Here is a 24800-nt window from a genome sequence, read left to right as displayed (position 1 = left end):
AAATGTATAATTTAAGTTGTGATGAAACTACAAAAGTGGAAAAGTTAAAATTAGTTGTATTATCGGTATTTTTTTAAAGAAATTACACAATTTCTATAAAGTTGACAACATTTCAAACACAAAAGGAAAAGACATTTCTCTCATTTGTATTGATTTTATTCAACAATTTTGCACAACAACAAAGCTTGCATGAACTAGAACATGCAGTTACTTTACTTAAAAGATCCTGTGTGTGAAAATGTGTGTTTGCACTTAAAATGATTGACTCATCCCCATTTACTTATTTAGTGATGGTGTTTGCGTTCATACTTTTCCCACTCCCACTTAGCACAATATATGGTGTTTTCTGAGATTTCTGTTTCTCTTGAAGCAGAGCCACGGTCCCCAGAGGAGTGTCACTGCTGCTCATCTTCTTCAGCAGGGCCTCCTCCTCAAGTTTCTTCATCCTCCTCTCCGTCTTCATCTTTCCAGACCCTTTCCCGTGGAATCGGTGAGAAAGTTGCCGGAAAGCTTCTTTTGGAGTGAGTCTCCGCCCAGACTCGTCCACATACTCAATCTTAACATCAGGCCTGTACTTATCCTTCTCCTTGAAATCTTGTGTGAAGCCTCTGTATTCTTCTCGGCGACTGTACTTGTCATCAAAGCCCATTTTGTCCTCGATGCAGTAGTTGTCATTGGGCAGGGCGCCCTTTGTTGCTTTGACGCGGGCCACCTTCTGCATTTGAGTGTCCAGCAGACCTTTGTTCTTGCACAAATGCAAGGCAGCAGCAAGGCCGGAGTTGACAATGGGCTCTTCATCTAAAATGGTGGCAGAGGCTGTGGCGAAGTCGGGTTGTTTTATCTCCTCATCCAAGTTAACTGTGCTCCATCCAATATTTTCATCAATTTCTGAGTCCGAGCCTCCAGCATCATCCTTCTCTTCCTCCTGTTCGAAGTCCATAATTTCTTCTTGGTCCTCTCTGTTACCGGACAGTCCATAAGTTGGAATATCTCCCAGAGTTCTGCAGAACTCTGAGGTTGCGTTGAAAACAATGTTGTTCTTCCTTTCAGGATCATTGTCACTCTCGCCTTTATCAAGCTCTTTGATCTGCTCTGCCACCTTCTCCCCAGAGTCTTTGAGGAGCTGCTTTTGCCTCAGCTTCCTCTGCTTCTCCAGTTGTTTCTGCAGCTCCAGCTCGGCCTCGTCCTCCTCAATTACAGCTGGCTCGGGGGGTGTGAAATCATCATCATCGCTCATCTCCATTTCTGCCATTCTGATGTCATCGGACAACAGGGGGATAATGTGTGGCGGTTTGCTCTCCTCTTTCTCCTTCTCCTCCCCCTCCTCCTCCTTTATTTCCTCGCCATCAATATCCACCTTTCTGCGGCCCCGACCCCGTGATCTGGAGCCAAAGTCAGTACTGCGGGTGTCGTCGATGCGAAGTTCATCTGCAGCTGTCTGCTTTTCCTTCTTCCTGATCTTCCTCACTCTGGATTTTATCTTTTTGAAGCCCACCATTTCCTGAGGTGTGTAATACTCTGAGGCGATGGCGAGGGCAGGCATTTCCAAGGTCTGGGCCTGGTTTCGCAGAGTCTCTCTCATGGCCTGGATCTCCCGCTCTCGTTCCCCGTCAGCAAAGCCCCCAGTATTCAACCGGAAGCTCTTTTTCTTTTCGCCATCAATTTCCTCGTCATACTTTGAAAGAACAGAGTGAGACTTTAACGTAATCATGTCATCCACGCTCTCATCTTCTTCATAAGGCTTGTATTCTGGCTTTTTCTTTTTCAATTCCACGTTCCTATCTGCCCTTTCCTTGTCCACCAGCCCAACGTTCACGAGAGTATCTTCTTCCTCCTCAAGCACACCTTTGTCCTGTAAGGTCAGGACGATGGTCTGACCCTCGGTGAAGGACTCCACCTTGTGCTGCACCTTGAGTCCCTTCAAATCTCGACACGTGTAGGAGTCATTCTTGCTTTGAGCGAAATCCTCCTCTACCAGGCTGCTCACACCGAACTCCTGGTCCATCTCCTCCAGAAGTTTGGCTCTTTTATCCGCCAATTCTTTTTCCTTTGCCATGTTTCTGCTTCTCTCCACCCAAGCAGACGTGTCATCCACCCAGTCTTCCTCAGCCAGGGTCTTCACTTTCCCCAATTTCTTGTTCAGGATGCGTTTTTCCTTCAAAGCGGCGAGCTTCTCTCTCATGTCCTTCTGCTTCTTGATGAGGACTGGGTTGATGGTCGCGGCCACCATCGGGTCCTCCTTGGTACCGAGCTCCTTCTTGTTCTCGTTCATCTCCAGAGGCTTCAGACCCAGCTTGGCCCTGAGTTTGTTCGTGTCCTCGATGCTGAGGGACGCGTCTCCGCTCGCAGACTGAGGCTGCACTTCTGCATGGCTCTCCTCGTATGCAGCGTCCTCCTTCTCCTTCTTCACCCGGGGCTCACCGCTGCCCTTGTCCCCTTTGCTGCGACCCTCTCGTCCGCTCCTATCTCTGGACCTGGAGCGCTTCCGCTTGTCCTTGGCCCGGGTGGCGTCCCGCTCCGAGGCGTCTCGCTCCTTGTGGCGATGTTTCTTGTGTTCACGGCGCCGGTCCTCCGTGTCCTTGTCGCGGCTCTTTTCCTTGTGTTTCTTCGAGGACCCCATTGTGTCCCCGGCTGGTCACAACAACAAAAAACCAAAACACGGTTTAGAAGAAAAAATAGATATCTCCTTGATTGGATATCGTTAGCTTCCCTTTGCTAACTAGCTCTCATTAGCTTTGGAGGCTAAGAGGCTAACTGACGCTCAAAACGAAAACTCGAACTCACAATCCAGTTATTAATCGAGTGCGTGAAACGATGTGGGTGAAGTGGCTCGGCTGTTTGCTTTCTTCGCTCCACTTTAAACCCCCCCACGTCCTCCGCGTAGAAGTGCGCAAGTTGGACACTTCGACGAACGCACTGCTTACGACAATAACACAGTTTCCTTCCGGCTGGAGGAGAATTTCGCAAGCGGATAACGCGTAGCGCCACCTGCCGGACGGGAGTCGTTATATCCCGGAGTTGCTTGCATTTTGGGCAAATCGTGTCCGCGGCAGCTCGCAGAGGCACTTCCGGTGTCAACAGAAACTTCCAGGCAGCTGCCGTTGGTGCCACACTGCTCAAAGGCAGCTGCCGTTGAGTGTTAGGGGGCGGTTGTCACTGAATAACTCCATAATAGGGTTAATAATAATAGTGATGCACAGAGTTGCCACTGCTCATGTAGCAATGTATTGACTGCAACTGTAACCAAAGAAGACGAAATAACTAATAAAAGGATTTCCTTCATCTTAAAATACCACGAAGGAACAACGTTTTTACTAACGGTAGGACCAGGCACACTGTCCATTTGTATTTATTCTCTTTAGGCTGAATAGATGTATTCAGTCTTTTTGTGTTACAAGACAGCAAATAGAGACTCACAAAGTGTTACTTTCCAATTGCATATAAACCATTTACAGTTGGATTTACTCTCAGAAGTTGACTTTGGCCCAAATGTTTTTCTCATGACGGGATCTCATAGGCATTCTCCAAGGACTCTTAGTTTAAATACACTAACATTCATAAGAACATTTTAAATAGACTTATTGTTACTACTTCAAAACATTTTTATGAGTTATAAACCTCTATGGTGTAAAAGCATCAGTGCATGTACTAGGCAAATGACAAACGAAGCTGTACACAACAAGCAGCTGCTGACCTACTACTTTTTAACCAAGTTTTATTCTCATGTCTTCAGTATTTACTCCATGGACAGCAATATTGATACAGGCTGGCTTATCCTGTTAAAATTAAGGGAAATGTACTGATATTAAAAATGATGTCTGGATAAAGGTCATTACACAGAATTCCCATTGGCATCAGAAACTGGTTACATCACATTGGCAGTCTTGACATGATTTCCCCCGAGACTGTTCTGTGGATCGGAAAAGTACAACTGACTTTGCATTTGTAGTACAAAACACTATAGGCTAACACAACTGTTAAATTGTCTCTATCGCAAGACCTAAAGCTGCTACACTCAAGACAAGTGAAGGAAAGACATTTTCTAGAAATACAAATCAATTATTCTCGGTGCTCAGGACAGCAACACGCGGATAAAGATTCATAAACTACATATACACCTCAGGGAATAAGTCACAAACAGAGGTAGTTGCCCCCCAGACAGCTGTGGCAACTGACAGCTGCCTTTACAAATCAGTGGCAGTTTCTGCTGCCACCGGAAGTGCCTCTTGCGAGCTGCCGCTGCCACGACTCGAGCTCGCTGTCTCTCCTTTGGGGACCGATCGGACGTTTTTTATTTATCCGATGTCTCCAACCTGACTCTGCGGGAATTTGTGAAGCCTCGACCGCTGTTTGTGACCCGCTAGCCGACGGTGTTTGCTCCCCTTCCTCTGAATGGTAACACCGACCCCCTTTTCTGACTTAAACCAAGCTAACTTAGCTAGCGCGTATTTATTTTTTTGTAATAACGCCACTAAAAGGCTGTATTTTCATCAACCTGCTGCGTTTGTCGTTAGCTACGCGATGCTAACGCTGCTTAGTCACGGATAGTTGGTCCCTCGCAGCTTTGGCGCGACCGCCGCGCTAATCGGAGCCGCGGTAAATTAGCCGAGATGCTGGGGTTTGCGTCAACTTTTTACCGTCACGTTTAAAGTTAGCACCGAGCGGCTGTTAGCGAGCTAAGTAGCGTTAGCCCCGGCTACGCAAACAGGCTCCGCAACTTTGGCGACTCGTTAGCATGAAGGTTGTTGACATTGATTAGTTGCGTTGATCGATATTGTTGTCGCGGGTGGGGGTAATCGGTTGATGATCACAGTGGCGTTAACCAGTGGACTAGCTCATCGGGGTTGAGTCCTTGCCATGGCGATTGTGTGACCCGGGTTAGGCTCTGGATGGAGTTGCTAAGCCAGTTTAAAGTTTTCCCGAAGAGACAACTTCACTAGTAACCGCGGGTTGACCCCAGCTTGCGGCTGCACCCCCTGACAGGTAAGCTAGCGGTTAGCCTGCGTCTGTTACAGGGGTAAATAACCCCGCTGCGTGGTGGAGGGAACGGGTCATTGTTTGTGTTCACACCCGGGAACCTCAGCGGGCCACACACACACACACACACACACACACACACACATACACACACACAACACACACACACACACAACAACAACACAACCGTAACGCCTGCTAACGATCAGCTCACAGGGAAACTAGTGAGTTACACGATCAACGCGAGTGAGAGGTTGTTTCTCTGCAGTGTCAACGTTGGCTGTCGGTAAGAAATGATGCTTTCACGAGCACTTTAAACCTGATCTGAAGTGATTGCATTAGCTCAAACTGCAGTATATGAAAACGTAACTGCGTCAAGATGAGATAAACCTTATTTAATGTTGCTTGTTTCAGTGACAGTGAAGTGTTTCCCTCTCATTGTTTCTTTATTTCCAGCTTGAGTGGTCCAAACAGTTTCCTGAGCTGCAGTCTGAGCTGTTTGTCTCAAATTGTTGACCAAAGTTTGCACCAGTCCATCAAGCAGATGCTGAGATGTTTTACTAAGTTGTTACTTACTTTTATAAGTAAAAGAATAAGTCTTGCTGCATATTTACAAATTTAAAGGTGCATTGGGTAACGTGTGTCTCTATAGCAACATCTTTTGGAAAAAAATAGAGCACCGTGAGCAGGCATTTCTAGAACAACACAAAAAAGACAAGAATCTGCATCACAAGTGAAATCAGATCCGTAAGAGGAGAGCAAGATGAGGTATAAGGAGAGAGTAGTGTTGGAGAGTAAATGCATTGCAGATTAATGGATTAATCCCAGGTTGGGTGTCGGGTTGTAAAATGTTTTTTAATTGCCTCAGCAAACAAGAACTATCTTGCGAAGCAGACGGACAGGTTTCTTTATTGTCATTGCACAACAAAGTACAACACAAATTAGTAACAGTCCGCATGTGCACTCACACAACGTCCTTCTTTTGTCTAATGTTTTTTAATGCGCACTTGTAAAAGTTGTCGTGTGTTCTGTCCTTTCTGTGTTAGTTGACCACTGTGCTTTTTTTGTTGTGAATTCCCAGCAGTAACTGTGCGTCATGGCAACCGGAGGCGCCCCTTTCGATGACAGTTCAGAAGAGCTACACAACTGGACGGTAACCAATGGCAGTCTGGAAGACAGACTCAACAACATGGTGAGGACCTGATAGACCTTCGTAGAAACTATTAACAAATGGCAGTTTTTACAAACTTTCACACGGTTGGGACTCCTCAACACTCTCAGCTTTTATTACAAAGCCATTATTACTGGAGCTCTGGCTGTCATAGCTTATTGATGCCACAATATGTCTGAAAAGAACAGTAAACACATTTTGTCCCAATTAAAGTAAACACAAATTATAATAAACTATGCATTTCCTTTTTTTGTTGTTGTTCAGGACTGGGGTGTGCAGCAGAAGAAAGCCAACCGCTCCTCAGAGAAGAACAAGAAGAAGCTGTCGGCTACAGTGGTGGAGAGCCGGTTGACTAATGATATTTCCCCCGAGTCCACCCCCGGGGCCGGTCGCAGGAGAGCCCGCACTCCTCATTCTTTCCCACACATCAAATACACTACGCAGATGTCTGTCCCGGACCAAGCTGAGCTAGACAAGCTGCGTCAGCGGATCAATTTCACAGACCTGGATGAGGTAAACATCTGATGTATCCCATTAGAAGTACTTTGTTTAGTTCATTGTGGTAAATTTATGTCCCAGGATACAGAAAGAGATTTTTATTTGACACACATATGCTTGAGGAACTTACATGTAGCTTTATCTTCTATCGTCATCTGTGTCCTCATGACTCATGATGACTGGCTCATTTGCTGCTGTTGACTGTTGACAGTCAGTGCAGTAACACAACACAAATAAAAATGTGTGCCCTTGTTGGGTGTATAATTAGAAATTAAATCGGTGTAGTTTTCGACTAAAACACTGTAGGGCAACGTTTTAATGAGCACGTCCTGATCTAAACTGTATTAATGTACCAGCAAGTGTAGAAGAACACACCTGCACTCCACAAGCGATAGTGTATAACACAACGCTCATTCCTACCGTCTGCAGATCGCTAAAAATCTTATTACACTACTAAATATAATTGTAGTTATTTTTCAGCAAATAAATGCCAATGCACTGCTGTGTTCCTCCAGCAGCCAGTGGAGGAAGTGATATCAGGATGTTTTTCATAGTTTAGTACAGAGTTGTGTATTTGACCTTGTTCTGTCCCAGCAGTTGAAGAATAGCAGACAGAGCGGACAGAGCAGTGCAAGAATTGAAGGATATGCAAACTTTGCTGAGAGGAGAACAAAACAGTGAATCTATTACAGAATATTTAAGCTTCCTCCTTGATGGATAAAGCTGGAGTCAGGGGACTTTTTCAATCAGTTCATTGTCTTTTCATTATTTTTTACTGGACTAGTTATTTAATGTTTACCTGCATATGTTTCGATGGAAAACAAAACAATATTGTTTGTAGCACACATCAAGGCCACTGTAGTTCTCCTTCAGGCTTGGAAGTAGATGGTGAGGTGTAGTGAACAGTTTGTTGCAATATTCAACTTCACCACTAGATGCCACTAAATCCCACACACCGGACCTTCAACAAACAGAATTCAATCTTTCTCATTTTGGCTTAAAATCTATTAAAATGCAATCACTTAAATAAATTGTAGAGTTCTGGTACAGAAAAACAACTGTAGAAAAACCATAATAATTACAGGAATAATCACAGTATCTGAGAATTGTAAGTTGTGATTTGTCTGAATCATCTTCTATTCTTACTCAGAGGAGCATCGGCAGTGACTCCCAGGGGCGTGTCACAGCTGCCAACAACCAGCGGCAGTTAGCTGGAGAGAACAAGAAGCCCTACAACTTCCTACCTCTGCATGTCAACACTAACAAGAGCAAGGAGCTGCTGCCTCCCTCCTCCTCCGCCCCAGCCACTCCAGCCATCAGCAAGGAAACCAAGAAGCAGAGCCCAGGACTCAGGGATACGTTAACCCCTGTGATTCCTACCAAGGAAACTCCCAGGCTCAGCCTCGGTGGTGCCGAGAGAGGGCCCTTGGTGCACATAGCATATGGGAGAGGGGAGCCACAAGTAGACAGCAGCCAGGTAATATTGTGTGCTGTGGTTTCTAAAGCTTGGTTTTAATGTCTTGTTGTCTGAGGATTCCGTGGAACTATGTTTGTCTTCAAAATGCACAATTGTTGACCAATGTTGTCGCTAGCAATCCACATGTGCACTCACACATAACAGACAATACATATAGATATTAGCTATATAAAGCTTTAATAGTTCCTGAGAAAGAGCTGGCTAGTTCAGGGGGTCTGGAGATGTGCAACATCAGCAAATATACATAGTGGGCTAGTCTGTTAATGAAGTGCAGTAGGTAACTGACATTGATGAACCCCCTGTAATTTTGTACAAAGACTAAACAAAATATTAGTGATTATAATTGAAAATAATATTTTTTTGTATGTACATATGGTGTAAGCCTGTGTATCACTGCTCTCAGACTTCTACTGTGAAACCAGAACTAGGATAAATGTGAGCGAGAGCTGGTGCAGCTGAAACTTGGCTGTATTTAGGGCAATTTATAAATATGCCACCCTCGGTGCCCAGTGAGTTTTGCGCCCAACCCCCTCTCTGCCCTTGTTTAGCCGAGTCTGAGCCGTCGCTACAGATGCTCGCTCACTTTCCCTCACGTCCGTCTTTGTCCTCTCTTCATGTGCTCCTCTGAAACCCACACCCATACACCGCCCACCTTTCTTTGCATGGTCTCAGGTGGTGAGCAAGCTGATCCAGATCCGGGAGTACATCAGCAAGGCCAGCTCCATGCGGGACGACCTGGTGGAGAAGAATGATGTGCCGGCCAACGTGGAGCGTCTCTCTCACCTCATCGACCACCTCAAGGAGCAGGAGAAGTCTTATTTACGGTTCCTGCAGAAAATGCTGGTAAGCTTATCAACTTAAAAGCTGGTTTCCTTTAGATAATCTACTTTTGTGCCTTACTACTGACTATCAGACAAAACTATTTAAATTTGGCTAAATGTGCTGTGTCATGTGCAAACTATGTTTATTATCTAACTAATAGCTCAAGTGCAACCTGTTATTCTTCGTTTCCAGGCAGCCTGCCACACATGTATTTTTAATGACTGTCTTTCTCTGTGGCCTGAAACAGTCCAGCAGGGGAGTCATGTTTCATGGGATGATAGATTTGGGACGTAGCATAGCACCTTGTTTTGCTGTGGGATATCTTTTTATGATCACTGTAACTGGAGTTAAGCATTTATCTGAAATATACATATATAGTAATTTTTACCACAATTGTAAGACTAAAATTCACTGGCTCTTCTCCATCTCTATACTAGGCAGACATATTTTGTTGTATACGTGCCTGTGTAGCTTTGTTTGAGTGAGGCTGTTCTTTGTCTTTAGGCACGGGAGAATGAAGAGGACGACGTAGGGACCCTGGATTCTGCAGTGGGCTCAGGTTCCCTGGTAGAGAGCACTTCTCTTAACATTGAGGTTCGCTCTTCCGATGCCTCAAATGCTATGGTGTGTATATTTGTTATGGACTGATGGTAATGCTCTGTTGCCAGTATTATTACGATTGTAATTCCATGTTGTCTTTAAATTCTGACATGAGGAAATGGAACCAAAGCGCCATGTCCCTGCTTTGCCCTTTTCACTGCACGTGTTCTCTGCTTATTTGCTTTGTCAATACCTGACTATTCTCTTCTACCATTTCTGCAGTGTGGCTCTTGCGGGTTTTGGTAGACTCAGTGTTTTAATGGTGTGTGGGTGTACATTTTCGTAGGGCGGTAGGTCAGAAGTGGTGCGTGCTGACCAGAAGGAGGAGTTGGAGAATCTGCGTAAGCAACACGAGCTGCTGAAGAAGATGCTGGAGCAGCAGGAGCAGCTCAGGGCCCTGCAGGGCCGCCAGGAAGCTCTGATGGCCATGCAGCACAGCGCAGAGCAGGCACTGGCTGTGATTGAAGACACTGGTGAGATACACACTAACTAACAGTCACTGACTTGGTCACAGGCTAATGTTATGTGTTGCGTTGAGGAAGATCATTCACACCCAAACAAAATACACACTACCTTTATTGCAGGTGGGAATGCATCAGTAACTGGAATCCTTTTAACATATATATGATATAATAACCCAAAATGTAAATTTTATAGCACCTCCATCATCTCAAAATGCTCAAAATGTTGCTTTGATCATCAGTGAAATCCTAAGAATAAATACAGGAAAGTTTTTATGTCCATCTTTCTGTGCTCTGACACAAAGGCACATTTATAACATGCAAAACCTATTTAAAAGTAAAGTTCCGTGATAAAGTAGTTTCACATCACAGATTTTGTTATTAGTCATCAATAAATAGAAGTGTCCTTGTCCTTTGGGCAGCCGTACATGTCCAATTCTTCACAATTTCCTCTTTCCATGAGGTGGATTTTTGTTTCATCGGTCCACAGAGCTGCAGCCTGGTCTCTCTGTTTTTGAGGTTAACTGAGGACTTGTGCCTTGTGGTGGATCCTCTGCGGCTACGGTCATGAGGCCTTCTCTTGATCGGTGACAAGGACGCATTCTGTTTACGCCAACATCCGGGAGAGCATTCTTTTCTTCACCACACAGCTGCTCATCCACAAGATGTTCCTTTGTCTAACAGCTGTTTGCCATTTTCATGCATTTCTCAGGAGTGTACCCTCATTAGTTTGGCAAAACAATCATTCCTCATTTTGACAGACATCTCTGTCTCAGTGTAAATGGCAGCTCTCAACTCTGAGGCACATCTATGGACTAACATTAAAACAACAGAAAACTGCCCAAGAAACCTGCAGTAGCCAAGTGTCCAGTTACTTTTGAAATCCTATCATTTAGCCGCTACGTGTTTAAAGGCCAAAATCTCTCACACAGGTCTTTCTATATTGATATAAATCTATTCAAATTAAAGCTGAGACCTGGAACTTTAATCAAGTACCCATTATTTTATTTCAAAAGTGCTGAGGCTCAAAGCCTATAGAACAAATATTGTAACTATTCAAATATGTCTGAACTTGACTGTGTGTTTAATTATGCTTTTCTGTGTTTGATTCCTTTTGTACTTTTTGTTCTTGTCACTAGTTGTCACAGAAACCACAGGCAGTGTATCCGGCCTGAGCATCACATCAGAACTGAATGATGAATTAAACGATTTGATCCAGAGGTTCCACAACCAGCTACATGACTCTCAGGTATAGTAGACACAGCTGGGCGGCCATATTCTCCATGAATAATACCATTATGTCATTTATGAAATATTTCATACAGTAATGTGCTGCAGTTTAAAAAAGAAATGCATTTTGTACAATTTTGTAAAGACCCTTGTTTATGATGTTGGCATGAACAGCCACAGTCCGTCTCTTCCCTCTGACAAGTCTTGTTGGTGCTTTCACAATCTTTATTTTATCAAAAAATATAAGGTAACTGTTGAATTTAATAAGGAAGTTATAGTTTAAGACTTTCATTATCTGTGTCCTGTAGACTAAAGCGGTGCCAGACAACCGTCGCCAGGCGCAGAGTCTTTCCCTCTCCAGGGAGCTGTGCTGGTCCAGGGCTCCCCAGGCTGTCGGCCCACCTCAACACAGGCCACTGCTCCACTCGGCCTCCGGCCCACACACTGGACTTGACACTGGAGCAACAGCTGCCACTGCCAAACTCACCAAGCTCCAAGAACTCCACGACAAAAAGCAAACTATGGACAAGATCCTGCAGGAGCTGCATTCACTGAGAGACCAGACTCTCAACAATAACTCAAGTAAGAATATTGCTTATTAGAACATTCTGTAACATCTCTTCCTGTAAATTGTTGATGAGCATCGCATGGCTCCCTGCAGGTCGTGGCCTGTCGGCACAGTTCAGCCTGAGTATTGGAGGATCTTCAGATGGTGCAGCTGCTCTGTGCACTAATGGGGCCTCGGCTTCCACTTCCTTTCATCCTTCCCTCGCACAACACCAGGACAGCGCCAACTCCACAGACAAGCTCAGGTACGCTCAAAACTACTCCCAGCTTCTAGCAGTTTAATTGGAATGTTGTGTATTAGCAGCATTGTGTTGTAGGTTGCCTGGTGTGTAACACAGGGTGCTGCACCTGTAACCTGGTAGCAACAAAACCTACATTGTGTTACATTGTGCCCCCTGTTAATAGAGACATTGCTCGGGTTTGCTTCACAAAATCTGAAATGTTTATACATTAATTTCATTCACATATTTTGGGTTCCAATTTTCCACCCCCCACAGGAAGCTGAAGGAGGTCCACAAGCGTTTGAATGAGCTGCGGGAGTTAGTTCAGTACTACGAGCAGACATCTGATATGATGGTGGATGCGGTCAATGAGAATGTGAAAGAGGATGATGATGAGGAAGATGAGGAAGATGAAACGGACGACGGTTCCCTATTTGAAGGCATGTTTGACTCTGAGCAGGAGAACCGCCAGCCTGTGACTAATATCAGGTGAGTGTGTAAATACATGAATTAGTTTAAATGTCAGAGGAGAAAAAGTTATCAACAAACTCGGATTACAATCTGATGTGCATGATTCCACTACTGGCATGTAACCGTAAAAGATGCTGCATGTGATCTTTAGAAACCCGCAGCGCAGAGGGAACTGGACAGACCTGAACAGCCTGAGCAACGGGCGCAGTGTCAGGAGCAGTGGTACCAACAACCGGGACGGCAGACTCAACACTGAGTGTGAGATCAACAACCGGTCGGCAGCCAACCTCCGCAGCTTCAAACTTCCCTCAGCCATAGGTACTCACATGGACACACTGACTACTTTCACATCTGGTGTGTGTTTAAATATACACATGAGTGTTTGCATGAAAACAAACCCTGAATTCAAAGTTTAAAGGGAGCAAGCAACACGTTTTTACATGACATGACTTTACAGACCAACCGAATCTAAACATTTCTGTAACTTTGCTCCTATTTAGAGTGCCAGTACAACAGGGACACTCCTTATAATCAGGTGAACCACGAGGTTGAAGACGAGGAAAGTCTCGATCAAGACACCGGGGCACAGGCTGTGGCTCCGGACAGCGAAGCATCGGGGTCCAGTCGGAGGAGCAGCCTGGGGAACAATGGAGGATTTTCCCAGAAGGTCCATCGTCAGACGGCGAAGCAGAAACTCCGGCAGCTGCAGGAACTGGTTGCCATGGTTCAGGTGAGACTAATGTACTGTATCCTGTCCCTGTAGTGTGGTTGTGGGTTTTCTAAATCAAGGTAAAGCGTAGTGTATAAAGTGGTAGTATAAAGTGTAGGATGTGAACATTCCTGACTTTGTTGACTCCTGTTTATACCATCAAACAGATGCTGCATTCATGTTCAATAGAGGACAAACAGATTTGCAAACCCGTATTTAAAGTGTGTGTTTTTGCCTCCATCAGAGTGATGACACAGATGCTACAACAGCTAACGAGGATGAGGTTTTACACCAACAGCCGAATAATACCAGAGCTACTGCAGCGAGACCACTGGGATCTGGATCCAAACAGAATTCCAGAGACCTGACTCTCTCCAGCAAGGCCAGGTACAGCTTATGAAAGATCTGAAAAAAGCCTGTTTGACACTTGTTCCAAAACATTATTTTCAGTATATTCTGTTTTATTTCTTGTCATTGTGTTTTAAAGTTGGTTAATTCACATTGCATTTAAAACTACTCTGGACACAGGGAGAAGTTGTATGAGGAGAAGCTGCTTCAGCAGAAACACGAGTTGAAGCAGCTCCACGAGGAGCGTCAGAGACTCACTGAAATTCAAGGCAAGATCCACGACCTCCAGTGGGCTTGTCCCGACCTCCAGGTATTTCACACACACAGGTTTCCTGTCATACTCCATGGGACTCAACTAGGATTTCAGAATAGTTGGAATCAGTAAGTAGAACTGATATTAGATTATGTTTTTGAATCGTCCACCTCATTTGAAGCAGTTATGGCAGACCCCACTGCAGGTTCTGAAATAATCATGAAATAAAATCAACACCTCAGTTTGGACTTAATCTTTGGATTCATTGTACGATTATTGCACTGCTTTAGTTTGAGCTAAGTGGACTTAATAATCTGGCAACTCTGTGTAAACCTGTTGTTTAAACCTGTGGGTTATGTATTTGTAATTTATACTGTAAATATCCGTATCTTTCTAGTCATCTGTGTCCAGCACGGTGAGTCAGCAGGGTTTGCTGAAGAAGGTCCCAGTTGCAGTTTCCACTCCGGCCACTATCCAGACTTCTTCATCATCCGGACTAAAAACCAACTCGGGTGTCCTCAAACCCACTGCTCCAGAAGCAGCTACGTCTTCAGTCACTGACAATGAGGTAACACCCTCGACCACACCGAGTCAATGGTCAAAATGGGATCTGCATGTTCAGAATTCACTCCCCTTTGTTCTTGCCTCGCCAGCAGCTTTGGTCAGAGATGCGTCGCCACCAGATCCTGCGGGAAGAACTGCGCCAGCGCAGGAAGCACTTAGAGTCCTTGATGGCTGAACACCAGAGGCGTAGTGGCGTCGGGGATTCTCCTCGCCGGACCGACGACCAAGACAGCCTTGCTACGCCCTCGCAAACTGTCAGCAGGGATGAAAGGTATGAGGCATATTGTTCCAGGGGCTCGTCTCATAAATGTCCAAGCTAAGAGTTGTTAGCTTTATTTCAGTATTGGTATTTCTTTCTTTTTGTAGAGCACTTCTCACTCATCATTTTATTTAACTGATAAAGGAATTTGAACTTATCAGTCGTCCACAAACGGCTAAATTTTGTACCATTTTGTTGATGTGTCATTAGGACAATGGCAACCTGGGGTTCCTCTCCGTGCCACCTCGATGGTGATGATGATGATGATGATGATGATGACGACGATGATGATGATGATGAATATCACACGGAGATAGGTGCAGAGGAGGAAGACGAGCAGGAAGCATGTGCAGACAGCACCTCTGATGACGACATCCACATCTACCTTTCGAGCAGGAACCAGTGTTCATACAGTAACAGGAATAATCAAGGAAGGTGAGATACACTGGAGCCAGTATGAATGATGTCACTTTCCAGTTCTGATATCTGTAATATGTATTTTAAAACCAGGTGCTTGCTTTTCTGTGTCTCCAGTAACCTAAAGCCTCCACCAGCTTTCTCAGGTGAGTGTGGTGGAAATCTTCACAACAAGACGAAGGTCAAGCAGCAGCAGCAGCAGCAGCAGCAGCAGCAGCAGCCGCAGCCGCCGTCAAGGAGTTTGAACCAGTCTGCAAACCAACATGGAGGTGCGCGGCGGCAGGAAAACCTCCGCTGGGCTTCAGAGCTGTCCTTTGCTGAAGGCTCGTGTCCCTGGCAGGATCAGATCAGCCAGCTGCAGAGACAGCTGGATTTCAGCACCGGCATGTGTCAGACTCTCCTGCAGGACCAGCAGGTTGGTGCACTGAACAAGTCCATACACACCCAGTCAATGAATGGTTAATGGACACAAGTCTGCATTTTCTTAGTTGGAAGTTTCAGTGGATTTTCTTTCTCTTCCAAAATAAAACAAAAAGTAATTAACCTTTTGTGTTTTTCTCTGTCCACAGACCCTGTCCTACATGTTGCAAACCCTGCTGACGAGTCAGTACAGCGCGTTGCCAAACAACCTGCCATCGCCACAGGTCCACCTGGTCATGCACCAGCTCAACCAGTGCTACACACAGCTGGCTTGGCAGCAAAACAACATACAAAGGTGAAAGCAATAGCCTACATACACACACCACTTTATTTGTAACAAGTGGTACATCTTTTTCAATGTCAAACTTCTCCTCCAGACTAAAGCAGGTCCTGAACGACCTCCTTCGCCAGCAGCAGCAGCAACAACAACAACAACAACAACAGCAGCAGCAGCAGCAACAACAACAACAACAACAACAACAGCAGCAGCAGCAGCAGCAGCAGCAGCAGCCGTCCTCTTCAACAGCAGGTTGGCAGACACAGAAGCAGAGTTCATCCCAGGAATCCAGCTCTGCTCCCTCGGCATCTCCTGGCGTCTTCCCCTTCTCCTCTGCCCTGCATCCTAATACCAACAACATGTCTACAGCTGCCTTATCCCTGTTCCCTCCCAGTATGGCACACGCATTTCATTCTAAAACAAATGCTTTTTTGACAGACCAGCCATAGATGGTTTTTGGATTGGATGTAGTGTAGAGTTCCAATAACCCTCTTCGCTAAAAATACAGTATAAGTCATGAATATATTTTAAAGTGACTCAGTCCAAATGTCCTACTGTCATGATTTAATAGCTTTTTTGGATCATTAATGCACCAGCAGAAGCTAATACAGTTTTTTTTTTTCATTCATTCTACAGGCTTCAACTTGTATCCACTGTTCCCAGCTCCCATGGCTGAGTTCCCTCAGGACGCAGCAGGTCACGCTGCGTCCGACCACCAGAAGCAGCAATTAGACCCCAACACTTCAATCAAAACAGAGTACATGAGTTTCCCTCCTCCGCTGCAGCGCTCTCCTCTTAACAAGACACCAGAAAGAGGGTATGTCCGCCATACTTTGCCTTAAAAGACATTTTTAAAATTTAATAATCTAAAATTGTGGTCTGAATATTTATTTTTCTCCATGATCTACATCTTTTAGAGCTTCTGGCTGGCTCAACACCTCCTACGCAAACAACACCGTCCAGCCTCACCCGTCTAAGAATCGACCCCAAGAGTCGCCCCCCTCCTCTCCCACTTTTGGGAACCTCCTCTCCAGACCACAAGACTTTGACCAGGCATCACTGGAGAGCTTCTCCAGCATGCCCGATCCTTTTGACCCCACCACTATAACCAAGACTTTCAAGGCTGGGCGTAAGGCCTCGGCACAAGCCAACCTGGCCTCCCGAAGCAAGACTCCCAACTCCAAGAGTCGTCGCAGGTGGAATAAAGGGCACAAGAAGAACAGCGACGGTAGGAGAATGGAATTGAAATTATCCGGCGGGGCTGTAGGTGAGAATGCAAATCACAGAGTCACCTGGTAAAAGCTGTTTGGACATTTCACCTCAAGTGATGATGTTTCTAACACAGAACAGACGCAAAACTAAAAAAACAAACCAAAGAAGATGAGAGTTTTTAGCGATGTCACCCTGGTGATGGCCGACGCAGGTGTCAATGTGCTCTCACTCGTGGTTTTGTTTAATTTTGTTGTGTGCTCCTCAGACCGTGACAGCGACAGCGTCAGCAGCACTGTGGACTTTATCCAGGAGAGGGCGGCCCCGACTCGTCAGAAGAACCAGAATCAGAGTTTGCTCGACAAGCTGACTCAAGAGAAACTGAACAGCAAGACGAAGCCTGGGAATAAAAGAAATGACCTCTCCTCTGGTATGGATAGAAATATCCCTACTGCACCTGCACTCATTTGTCTGTCAAATCTTTCTTTAATATCCACATTTGGCTTATTTTTACATCAAAATGTTTTTTTAAATGTAATTAATTCATCTTGTCATTTTACATCATTTTTTATTTTCTTTGCTCATTTGTCACATGTTTATTTTAATTCTGGGTCAAATTACTTTGTCACTTTTAATTTATCTTACTCACAGCCTATGCTTGGAGGACACCCTTCCTCTCTAACAGAATTGCATGCACAGAAGCACCAGGTAAAGTCACAGTGCAAATCCAACCATTGTTCAGTTCTGTGTCACCTAAACATCACATGCATGCAAATCTAAAACTAAAGCTTCTAAGTGCGAGGACTGTTTTCACCCGTGGGGGAGATTCTGTAGATGACCGTTAATTCCTCTTGAACCTAGATGCGAGCAGCGACTTCTCTCTGTTCGAGGCTCTGAGGGAAACCATCTACTCTGAGGTGGCGACCTTGATTTCCCAGAATGAGTCCCGGCCCCACTTCCTCATCGAGCTCTTTCATGAGCTGCAGCTGCTCAACACCGACTACTTACGGCAGAGGGCGCTCTACTCCCTCCAGGTGAGCAGAGACACATGCATCTGCCTACTGCTCCTCTGTGTGGAGAAAAAAACTGTTTTTTGAATCTAATCTGAATATATTCTTAATACTGGGTTCTAATTATCTAATATAATAATATAATATCCCAGCTGATTTATCCCTTGATTTGCCATTTAAGATAATTATTCATCAGATTCTAGGTCAGAAGAGTTTTTTTATGACAGAATATCTGGCAGTGGTTACACAGAAGATTTAGATTTCTCCTCTTAGGGCTGCCATCATAATTGTGAGCCTCTGGTCATATTGGACAGTCTGTGCTGTCTGTGCAGAACAGACCTTCAGGAGACAACGGCCACAGACAATTAGGAGAATGGGTATTTTTTTAAATGGCAGACTGGGATTTAAGGACAAATGTAGAGTAAAGCTGGCGGCCTCGAACTATTTTGGGTAACGTGTCTGAAACCATAGAGATAAAGAGGAAATGAGTGAATCACAAAAATAAAACGCACTCCCTTCCAATTAGTTCAGGCATTTTGTTTAAATGTAAACGTGTTCTAATGAATTGTGCTTTTTAAATCAGATTATATCTGTTTTCTTGGTAAATCTAATAATTCAGTGATACTATATTTAGCTTTGGCAATAATGTAAGATGCTAGTTTGAATCTGAGGGAGATGTAGAGAATCCAAATCCTGCACAGGTGGTTTGGATAAGATTATCTTTTATTTTTAATATTTGATTTAATCCAAACTGTGTCTTTGCTTGTGTGATATAATCTGACTTTGATATTAGAATCACATGGGATCTGACCCTGGCCTCAGATCTGTCATTGCTAACTTCAGTCCATGGTTACAAGCGTCTGTCTGTGTCTGTCTCAGGATATAGTGACTCGGCACCTGGCAGAGAAGAGTGCAGCTGAAGACCGGCTGCCCCCCCTCGGCCCTGTGGTGTGGGCCGCAGGCTCCCACTCCGAGCTGACGCCCAGTGAGAGTCTGGCTACCAGTGATGCAGTAAGAGACGCGTCATCGCCTCCCAGCATGAGATTCCTCCATCATGTTTCCTCTTTTCTCTTATTTTCTGTTTAAGCTGAAGCCTGTTCTGCAATCTATTGTTTCACTTACCCTTTTTTAAACTTTCTATCCATTCTACATTTACATCTTTGATCAGTCTCTCTCTCAGACTTGTCACCTTTCATCTGTCTCTGCCTTGTCTCTTGTCGTCCATCCACGTCTCTCTCAATTCTCTGATTTGAATTTTCCCTCACCCCATTTTCATTGTCTTTGAATTCAACTTGACAGCGAAGCTTCAGACGCCTGTCTGTAGAGAAAGTGACCCTCATCTCTCCATGTCTCTGTTTCCCAGATCAGACACAAATCCTTTGTTCTGGGCCAAGGTCCCCAGAGTTCTGCTAATTGGTAGCCAGGCCTTTTTCCTGTCTAAATAATGCCTTTGTTCAGGAGTCACGGATGAAATGTCTCATTCTCCACATTTGTAGAACAGCAGGAGACGCTACCATGGCTGTTGTTTATCATACACACTGTGACTTCTTAGGGTGCTGATTATTAAGTGGATCTGTGAATCATCCATTGTCTTATATTGAAAACAACCTCAGAACAGAACGCTTGTCTTTTGCAGGAGGTGGTGGAGAAGAATGTGAACACACAGAACAGGATGAAGAAGCGGGATGATGGAGAGTCGGTGGACAACGACAGCACCATGTCAACCTCCTCCAACCTGGAACCATTCGCCAGTGACGACCTGGGTATGGTTCTGCATGTGTAAAGCTTCTGATTTTGGAAAGCGAGGGTTCAAAGCTGAGGAATCTGTGACTTTCCACATCTCCGTGTTGAGCTGAGCTGATTTGCTTTGCCTTTTGCCTTTTGACTGAGGTTCCCCCTTCCCAGTTTTTCCAGCAGAGCTTCTCTGGGTGAACAATCAGTTTTTACACACAGGATCAACTCTACTCTGCCAAATTTAAGAATATATCCTTTCAGAAGAGGACTGAATGGCAGACTCTCAAATTTGCGGAATATCAGTATCATATTAACAAGCGAGGCCTGGGATACTGTGTTTGATCCTCTAGTGTCAGCCTGGTTGTTCTGCAGGTGCATTAATAGCCATCACTGTCTTCTCTCTCCTCTTGCTGCATTGATTTTTGAAATATTCATATCCCATTTCTGTTTCTCCCTGCTCTCCTTCCTCTCTATGCTGCTCCGATAGGCAACACGGTGATTCATTTAGACAAAGCTCTGGCCAGGATTAGGGAGTATGAGCGCATGAAGCTAAAAGCTGAATTTAACCCCGGCGCTGCAGGTGCAGGTGGCTCTGAAGTCTCACATGCTGAACATCCTTCTGCTAACCCTGCTCGACCCGTGGAAGGTACCCGATCCCCTGCCCGCCTGCAACATGTGCAAAGAACTGTAGCGACTGTAGAACACTGTGCTCTTTGATTTAGCTGATTTCGAAAATTCTTATTAAAGGTGACATTTTGTGTGTGAGCAGGAGCAGCAGCTGGTGACATGCGCTGTCCCCAGATCGACACGCAGCAATTGGATCGTCAGATTAAAGCCATCATGACAGAAGTCATTCCCTTCCTTAAGGTAGAGTCACCAACACAGGCAGCTGCAGGAGAAACTCTGAATCTCTTATACCTAACTAATTTTTTAATGCAACACTTTGTAACGTTTACTTGTTTACAGACGAGCTGCTGCTGTAACAAAGCCACCAAACTCTGTTTTATAATTATTCATATTTTAAAAGATTCCTGACTGAATATTGGAGATAAACGCAATTAAAGACGATCAGTCAGTTCTACACTTCTCACAGGAGATCGTACCCACTCACCAAAGTCACATAGAGCAAGAATGTTCAGGATGAGGCGTGGGAATGAAAGAGGAAACATTCTCACTGTTAGTCAAACATCAAACTCATCTTGAAGCTGCTATTTTGCACAGTGTTGCTTTAAGGCTCAGATTAAATATTGAATTTTGATCATTTTCAAAAATAGATATCAAAATTTCCTGTAGGAGATTTGATCTTATATCAATAATGAGTTTATACTGCGAATGTGAACAGTTCTTATATTGCTTTCTTTTTCCTTTAACCAGGAGAACATGGACGAGGTGTGTTCCCTGCAGCTGTTGACGTCTGTGCGGCGCATGGTCCTTGCTCTCACGCAGCAAAACGACGAAAGCAAGGAGTTTGTTCGCTTTTTCCACAGACAGCTGGGAGGAATCCTGCAGGTACAACCGCCGTCGCATTCCTCAAACCCCTGTGACGTGCGTGTGAAGGACGTCTTTCTGACAGTTCTTTTTATTTTGTTTCCGGCACCAGGACTCTCTCAGTAAGTTCGTGGGCCGCACTCTGAAGGACTGCGGAGAGGACCTTCTGGTGGAGATCTCTGAGATCCTCTTCAACGAACTGGCTTTCTTCAGGCTCATGCAGGATCTGGACAACGGCAGCGTCGTCGCCTCGGCAACCAAACAGAAAAATAAGAAGAGGACGGAGCAGCCGAGTAAAGAGAAGCACCGTCTCAAGGTCAGTTGTTTGTTTTGTCTGTTTCCACTCTTTAACAATATGATTAAAATTTACACCGAACTAATTTTGAATGAAACTAATTGGACTCTTGTTAAATTATTCCCTGAATTAGGAAAATACAGCAGCTGGTGGTGATAAATCAGTTTCTCCTGTCTACTCAGATGAAGACAAGGTGAGTCTCTTTAATTCTGACAATGACATTATCAGTAACAAGTGATGCGTCAGTGAACTGTGGTGGAAATATCTCTCTTTTTTTCTTTTTACTTCCAGGACCAGGATGAAGCCGAGCAGGAAATTGATTCTACACAGTTTTACCTGCAGACAGGGATGAAGAACAACAGGAGCAGTGAAGCCTCGGAGGCCGAAGACGAAGATGAAGGAGCGGGACAGGGAATCCCTCTGTCAATCAGTGAGAGACGTTTACTTTATGTCAAGAGCCCCTGAGATTACACAGGAAACAGTGTCTTACTGGATTTCTCTTTCCTACCTTTTCTCTTCAAAATCAAACTTTGAATATCCAATAAATGAAAAAAATGTCAGTCGTGCATTTTGTTTTGTTTTTTTGCAGGTCTTTCCAAAGCAGAGACTCAGGCTCTGACAAACTACGGCAGCGGCGAGGATGAGAACGAGGAGGAGGAAATGGAGGAGTTCGAGGCCGGACCTGTTGATGTCCAAACCTCGCTGCAGGCTTCTGCTGACGGACAAGTGGAGCAGGAGGTGAGAGCCACCGTTCATTTGTTTTTCCATAAACAAGCACATTAGAAAAAGTGTCTCAGTCTGATCTGTGTAACTGTGTCGTGTTCTAGGGGACAACGGCCGGTGAAACCCGGGAGACGAAACCTGGACAGTGGACTTCAGAGAACGATGACGGTGAGGCCCTCTGGATGTTTTTTTTAGAGGGAAATCTCCAACTTGTAAACTTTGAAACTGGGTCAATCCAATTCACACCAGTTGTTTACCCCTAATACCTTTTATCCCAAATCTTTGTCTTGCAGAAGTTAATGAAACAGTTGAGAATATGAATTGCACAGTGGATGAATGTAGCACAGCGGAGTGCCAGAGTCCTGAGGAGGAAGAGGAGGAGGAGGAGGAGGCAGCTGCTGCTTCAGAAGAAAATACCACAGTCTGTGATGGTCAGGATGTCCCCAAGAAGTCGTCCACTACGAGCAGCCCCGACTCTGACTCCCCCGTCATGGTCAACGTAGACGTGAGTCCATTTTATATTTGTGGTCGTCCTATCGTTACTGAAATAGTTTGAAAGTAAAGTCTCTTCTTTTCTTCTTGTTGTTCTGTATTAATTTCTTTATTATCAATGCAGGAGATGGGGTCAGGAAACACAAGTCAGAAGTCTGATGAGGAAGATTTTGTCAAGCTGGACGATTTACCAATGCAGCTCTCAGTGATGTGTGAGGTGTGTAACGTCTACACAAACACACACACACACCTCTGCATCAGGCTCAGCACTCTCCTTAAATCCAATAAAGATGCATCAGTTCTCTAATTATGCCTCATATGATTTTAATTTAATCAAGGTCGCTGTGATTTCATAAAAACTTTAAGGTCTCGAGAGAATCCTTTCAAATTTGGCACAAATGTTCCCTTAGACTCACAAATGAACTGCTTAGATTTGGACGGCCAAAGGTCACGGTGACCTCACCAATCATGTGTCTGGCCTCTTGAGTATGATATCTCTAATCTGCCTTTAGTTGATGTCTTCAAATTTCGAACAGTTGTCACTCGGACTCAAAGATTACTGGATTAGATTTGAGTGGTCAAAGGTCACGGTGACCACATGATTCTGGATAAAAGTCTGTAGACTGAAACTGCACTGGTTTCTGTTGTGTAACCCCAGTGAGGTATTTCTAGATTTCATCAAGATCCATGAAAATGTCAATAAACAATCTCACAATGTTAAAGAGAGACAAAAGAACAATTCCTGGATCGACCCCTTTGTTGAGATCTTCGCCAAAATTGAATGGATTCTTTCTTGGCTCACATCCCGTCCTTCCACCGAGTTTCATAGAAATCCATTCTGTAGTTTTTGAGTATTTCTGACGGGGGTGAAAGTAAAACCTCCTTAGTGGTCGAGGTAATTAATGTGCATCTTTTTTAACAGCCATGTGAAAAACCATTTCTTTAATCCAATGGATGTTGTGTGTGTGTGCTTTGATGTTAGGAGGAGCTCCAGAAGAGGATCGTGGAGGAGCAGCAGAACAACAACCTGTCTGTGGAGATCCTCAGCAGGAACACGGAGTCGCTGACGGTGCTGGTGGGGAACGCTCAGGCGCTGAAGAAACCAGGTATGGCTTACAGTCCCTGTCGGTCAGGATTACAGTTTGTTTGTGCTGTTGCTAAACACTTTTTTTTACAAAAGCCAAGCCACCGTATCTTGGTGCCATGGTTACATCCACACGGGCCTGAGCTGACACGGTGTTCCTGCCGCTCCTTGAGTAAATGTTGTGTTCTCTTTTTCGTCTTTTTTTTCCAGACACTGTCGATGCAGAGAGTGTGTGAGGAAACACAAAGGCGACGTCTCAAAGTCTACTGTTTTTAGCAACACTATGATTTCACCATTAATCTGTTCCGGTTTTATGATTGTTGATTCTTTATTCTGCTAGTTTAAAAAAAAAGAGAAACAGCTCTAAATACTGGTCACAAGTTAGCTGACTCACTCACACACACACACTCACACACACACACACACACACACTAAATAAACCTAAACATCGTCAACACTTAGCTCATTTTATTCATGGTTGCTTTATGTCATTTACTGTTACTAGGTTTGTTTCTAAGCTGCTGATTTCTGACGGTTAAGTCTCCGTTTGATCTGAAGTCTCCTCCTCGGTTTCTGGGATCAGTTTGACATGAGTTGCGATTTCAGTTTTTTAAAATGTTTTATTTGTGTCGCCTTACTCTTGTACAGTTGTCGTTTCTGCACTTGATTTCTAGTTATAAAGAGATTAGGGTGTGATGGGAGTTCAGATGCAGCCGGTCTCGTTTCTCCAGCTTCAACACTTGTTCCCTAACGAGCTCAGACTTTACTTTTATCCCTGTTTTTGTTCTGTCAATGTTTAGTCTCCAGTGAGTTATTTTTCCCTGTAATTAATTCGTTGACTACTGTCATAAGTTTTAATTAATAAAATACTGGAACCTTCAAATGATGGTGTGAGTCTTTCTAATGCTGATTCAATATCACGCCTTTCTTCTTTAGAAGTGGAGCTACTACCCTGTGTGTCATTCGTACGTATCTGCTGCTCTCAAAATGTTACGGTCATAAGGGTTACATTAACAAGGCAGG

At 44.5% G+C, this 24800-nt stretch overlaps 2 protein-coding genes across 11 annotated transcripts; one reads left to right on the top strand and one right to left on the bottom strand.

Annotated features, from left to right (window-relative positions):
* Nucleotides 1–140: 140 nt before the first annotated feature.
* Nucleotides 141–2954, bottom strand: sart1 (spliceosome associated factor 1, recruiter of U4/U6.U5 tri-snRNP). Its single transcript, XM_035176288.2, has 2 exons — nt 2785–2954; nt 141–2631 (listed from the first exon to the last, which is right to left on the bottom strand). Exon 2 carries the CDS (start codon nt 2618–2620, stop codon nt 281–283), a length of 2340 nt encoding a protein of 779 aa, XP_035032179.1. The 5' UTR covers nt 2621–2631; nt 2785–2954; the 3' UTR covers nt 141–280.
* A 1274-nt stretch (nt 2955–4228) lies between these two features.
* On the top strand, nt 4229–24660 carry pcm1 (pericentriolar material 1). 10 transcript variants are annotated; one of them, XM_035168398.2, is made up of 40 exons: nt 4229–4395; nt 6062–6169; nt 6413–6661; nt 7797–8123; nt 8796–8966; nt 9450–9569; nt 9832–10018; nt 11146–11255; nt 11545–11818; nt 11898–12048; nt 12301–12513; nt 12647–12813; nt 12996–13225; nt 13449–13591; nt 13733–13862; nt 14203–14373; nt 14459–14640; nt 14839–15063; nt 15163–15460; nt 15615–15760; nt 15843–16135; nt 16379–16559; nt 16660–16970; nt 17220–17381; nt 17603–17659; nt 17813–17985; nt 18841–18972; nt 19598–19724; nt 20183–20341; nt 20465–20562; nt 21070–21204; nt 21296–21499; nt 21612–21671; nt 21770–21908; nt 22068–22216; nt 22306–22369; nt 22495–22706; nt 22818–22910; nt 23676–23799; nt 23988–24660. In XM_035168398.2, the coding sequence occupies exons 2-40, from the start codon at nt 6074–6076 to the stop codon at nt 24011–24013; spliced, it is 6489 nt and encodes a 2162-aa protein (XP_035024289.2). In that variant the 5' UTR covers nt 4229–4395; nt 6062–6073; the 3' UTR covers nt 24014–24660. The 10 variants fall into 10 exon arrangements, with proteins under 10 accessions (XP_035024289.2, XP_035024314.2, XP_035024341.2 ...); XM_035168423.2 differs by having other exon boundaries at nt 6059–6169; nt 14462–14640; XM_035168450.2 differs by having other exon boundaries at nt 6059–6169; nt 15843–15994.
* Nucleotides 24661–24800: the final 140 nt, after the last annotated feature.

The sequence above is a fragment of the Hippoglossus stenolepis genome, chromosome 2 (genome assembly GCF_022539355.2).
Source record: "Hippoglossus stenolepis isolate QCI-W04-F060 chromosome 2, HSTE1.2, whole genome shotgun sequence".
Classification (NCBI taxonomy): domain Eukaryota; kingdom Metazoa; phylum Chordata; class Actinopteri; order Pleuronectiformes; family Pleuronectidae; genus Hippoglossus; species Hippoglossus stenolepis.
The sequence above is the reverse complement of the archived record's forward strand: the minus strand, read 5'-3'. Positions and strand labels throughout refer to the sequence as shown.

What these genes read in the sequence shown, in the direction of transcription:
- sart1 (XM_035176288.2), bottom strand. Translation starts at nt 2,620, where the DNA reads ATGGGGTCCTCGAAGAAACACAAGGAAAAGAGCCGCGACAAGGACACG.
- pcm1 (XM_035168398.2), top strand. Translation starts at nt 6,074, where the DNA reads ATGGCAACCGGAGGCGCCCCTTTCGATGACAGTTCAGAAGAGCTACAC. An exon ending in ACCAGCTACATGACTCTCAG is followed by an intron (nt 11,256 to 11,544) that starts GTATAGTAGACA and finishes TGTGTCCTGTAG; the next exon opens with ACTAAAGCGGTGCCAGACAA. An exon ending in CAGCCTGTGACTAATATCAG is followed by an intron (nt 12,514 to 12,646) that starts GTGAGTGTGTAA and finishes TGTGATCTTTAG; the next exon opens with AAACCCGCAGCGCAGAGGGA.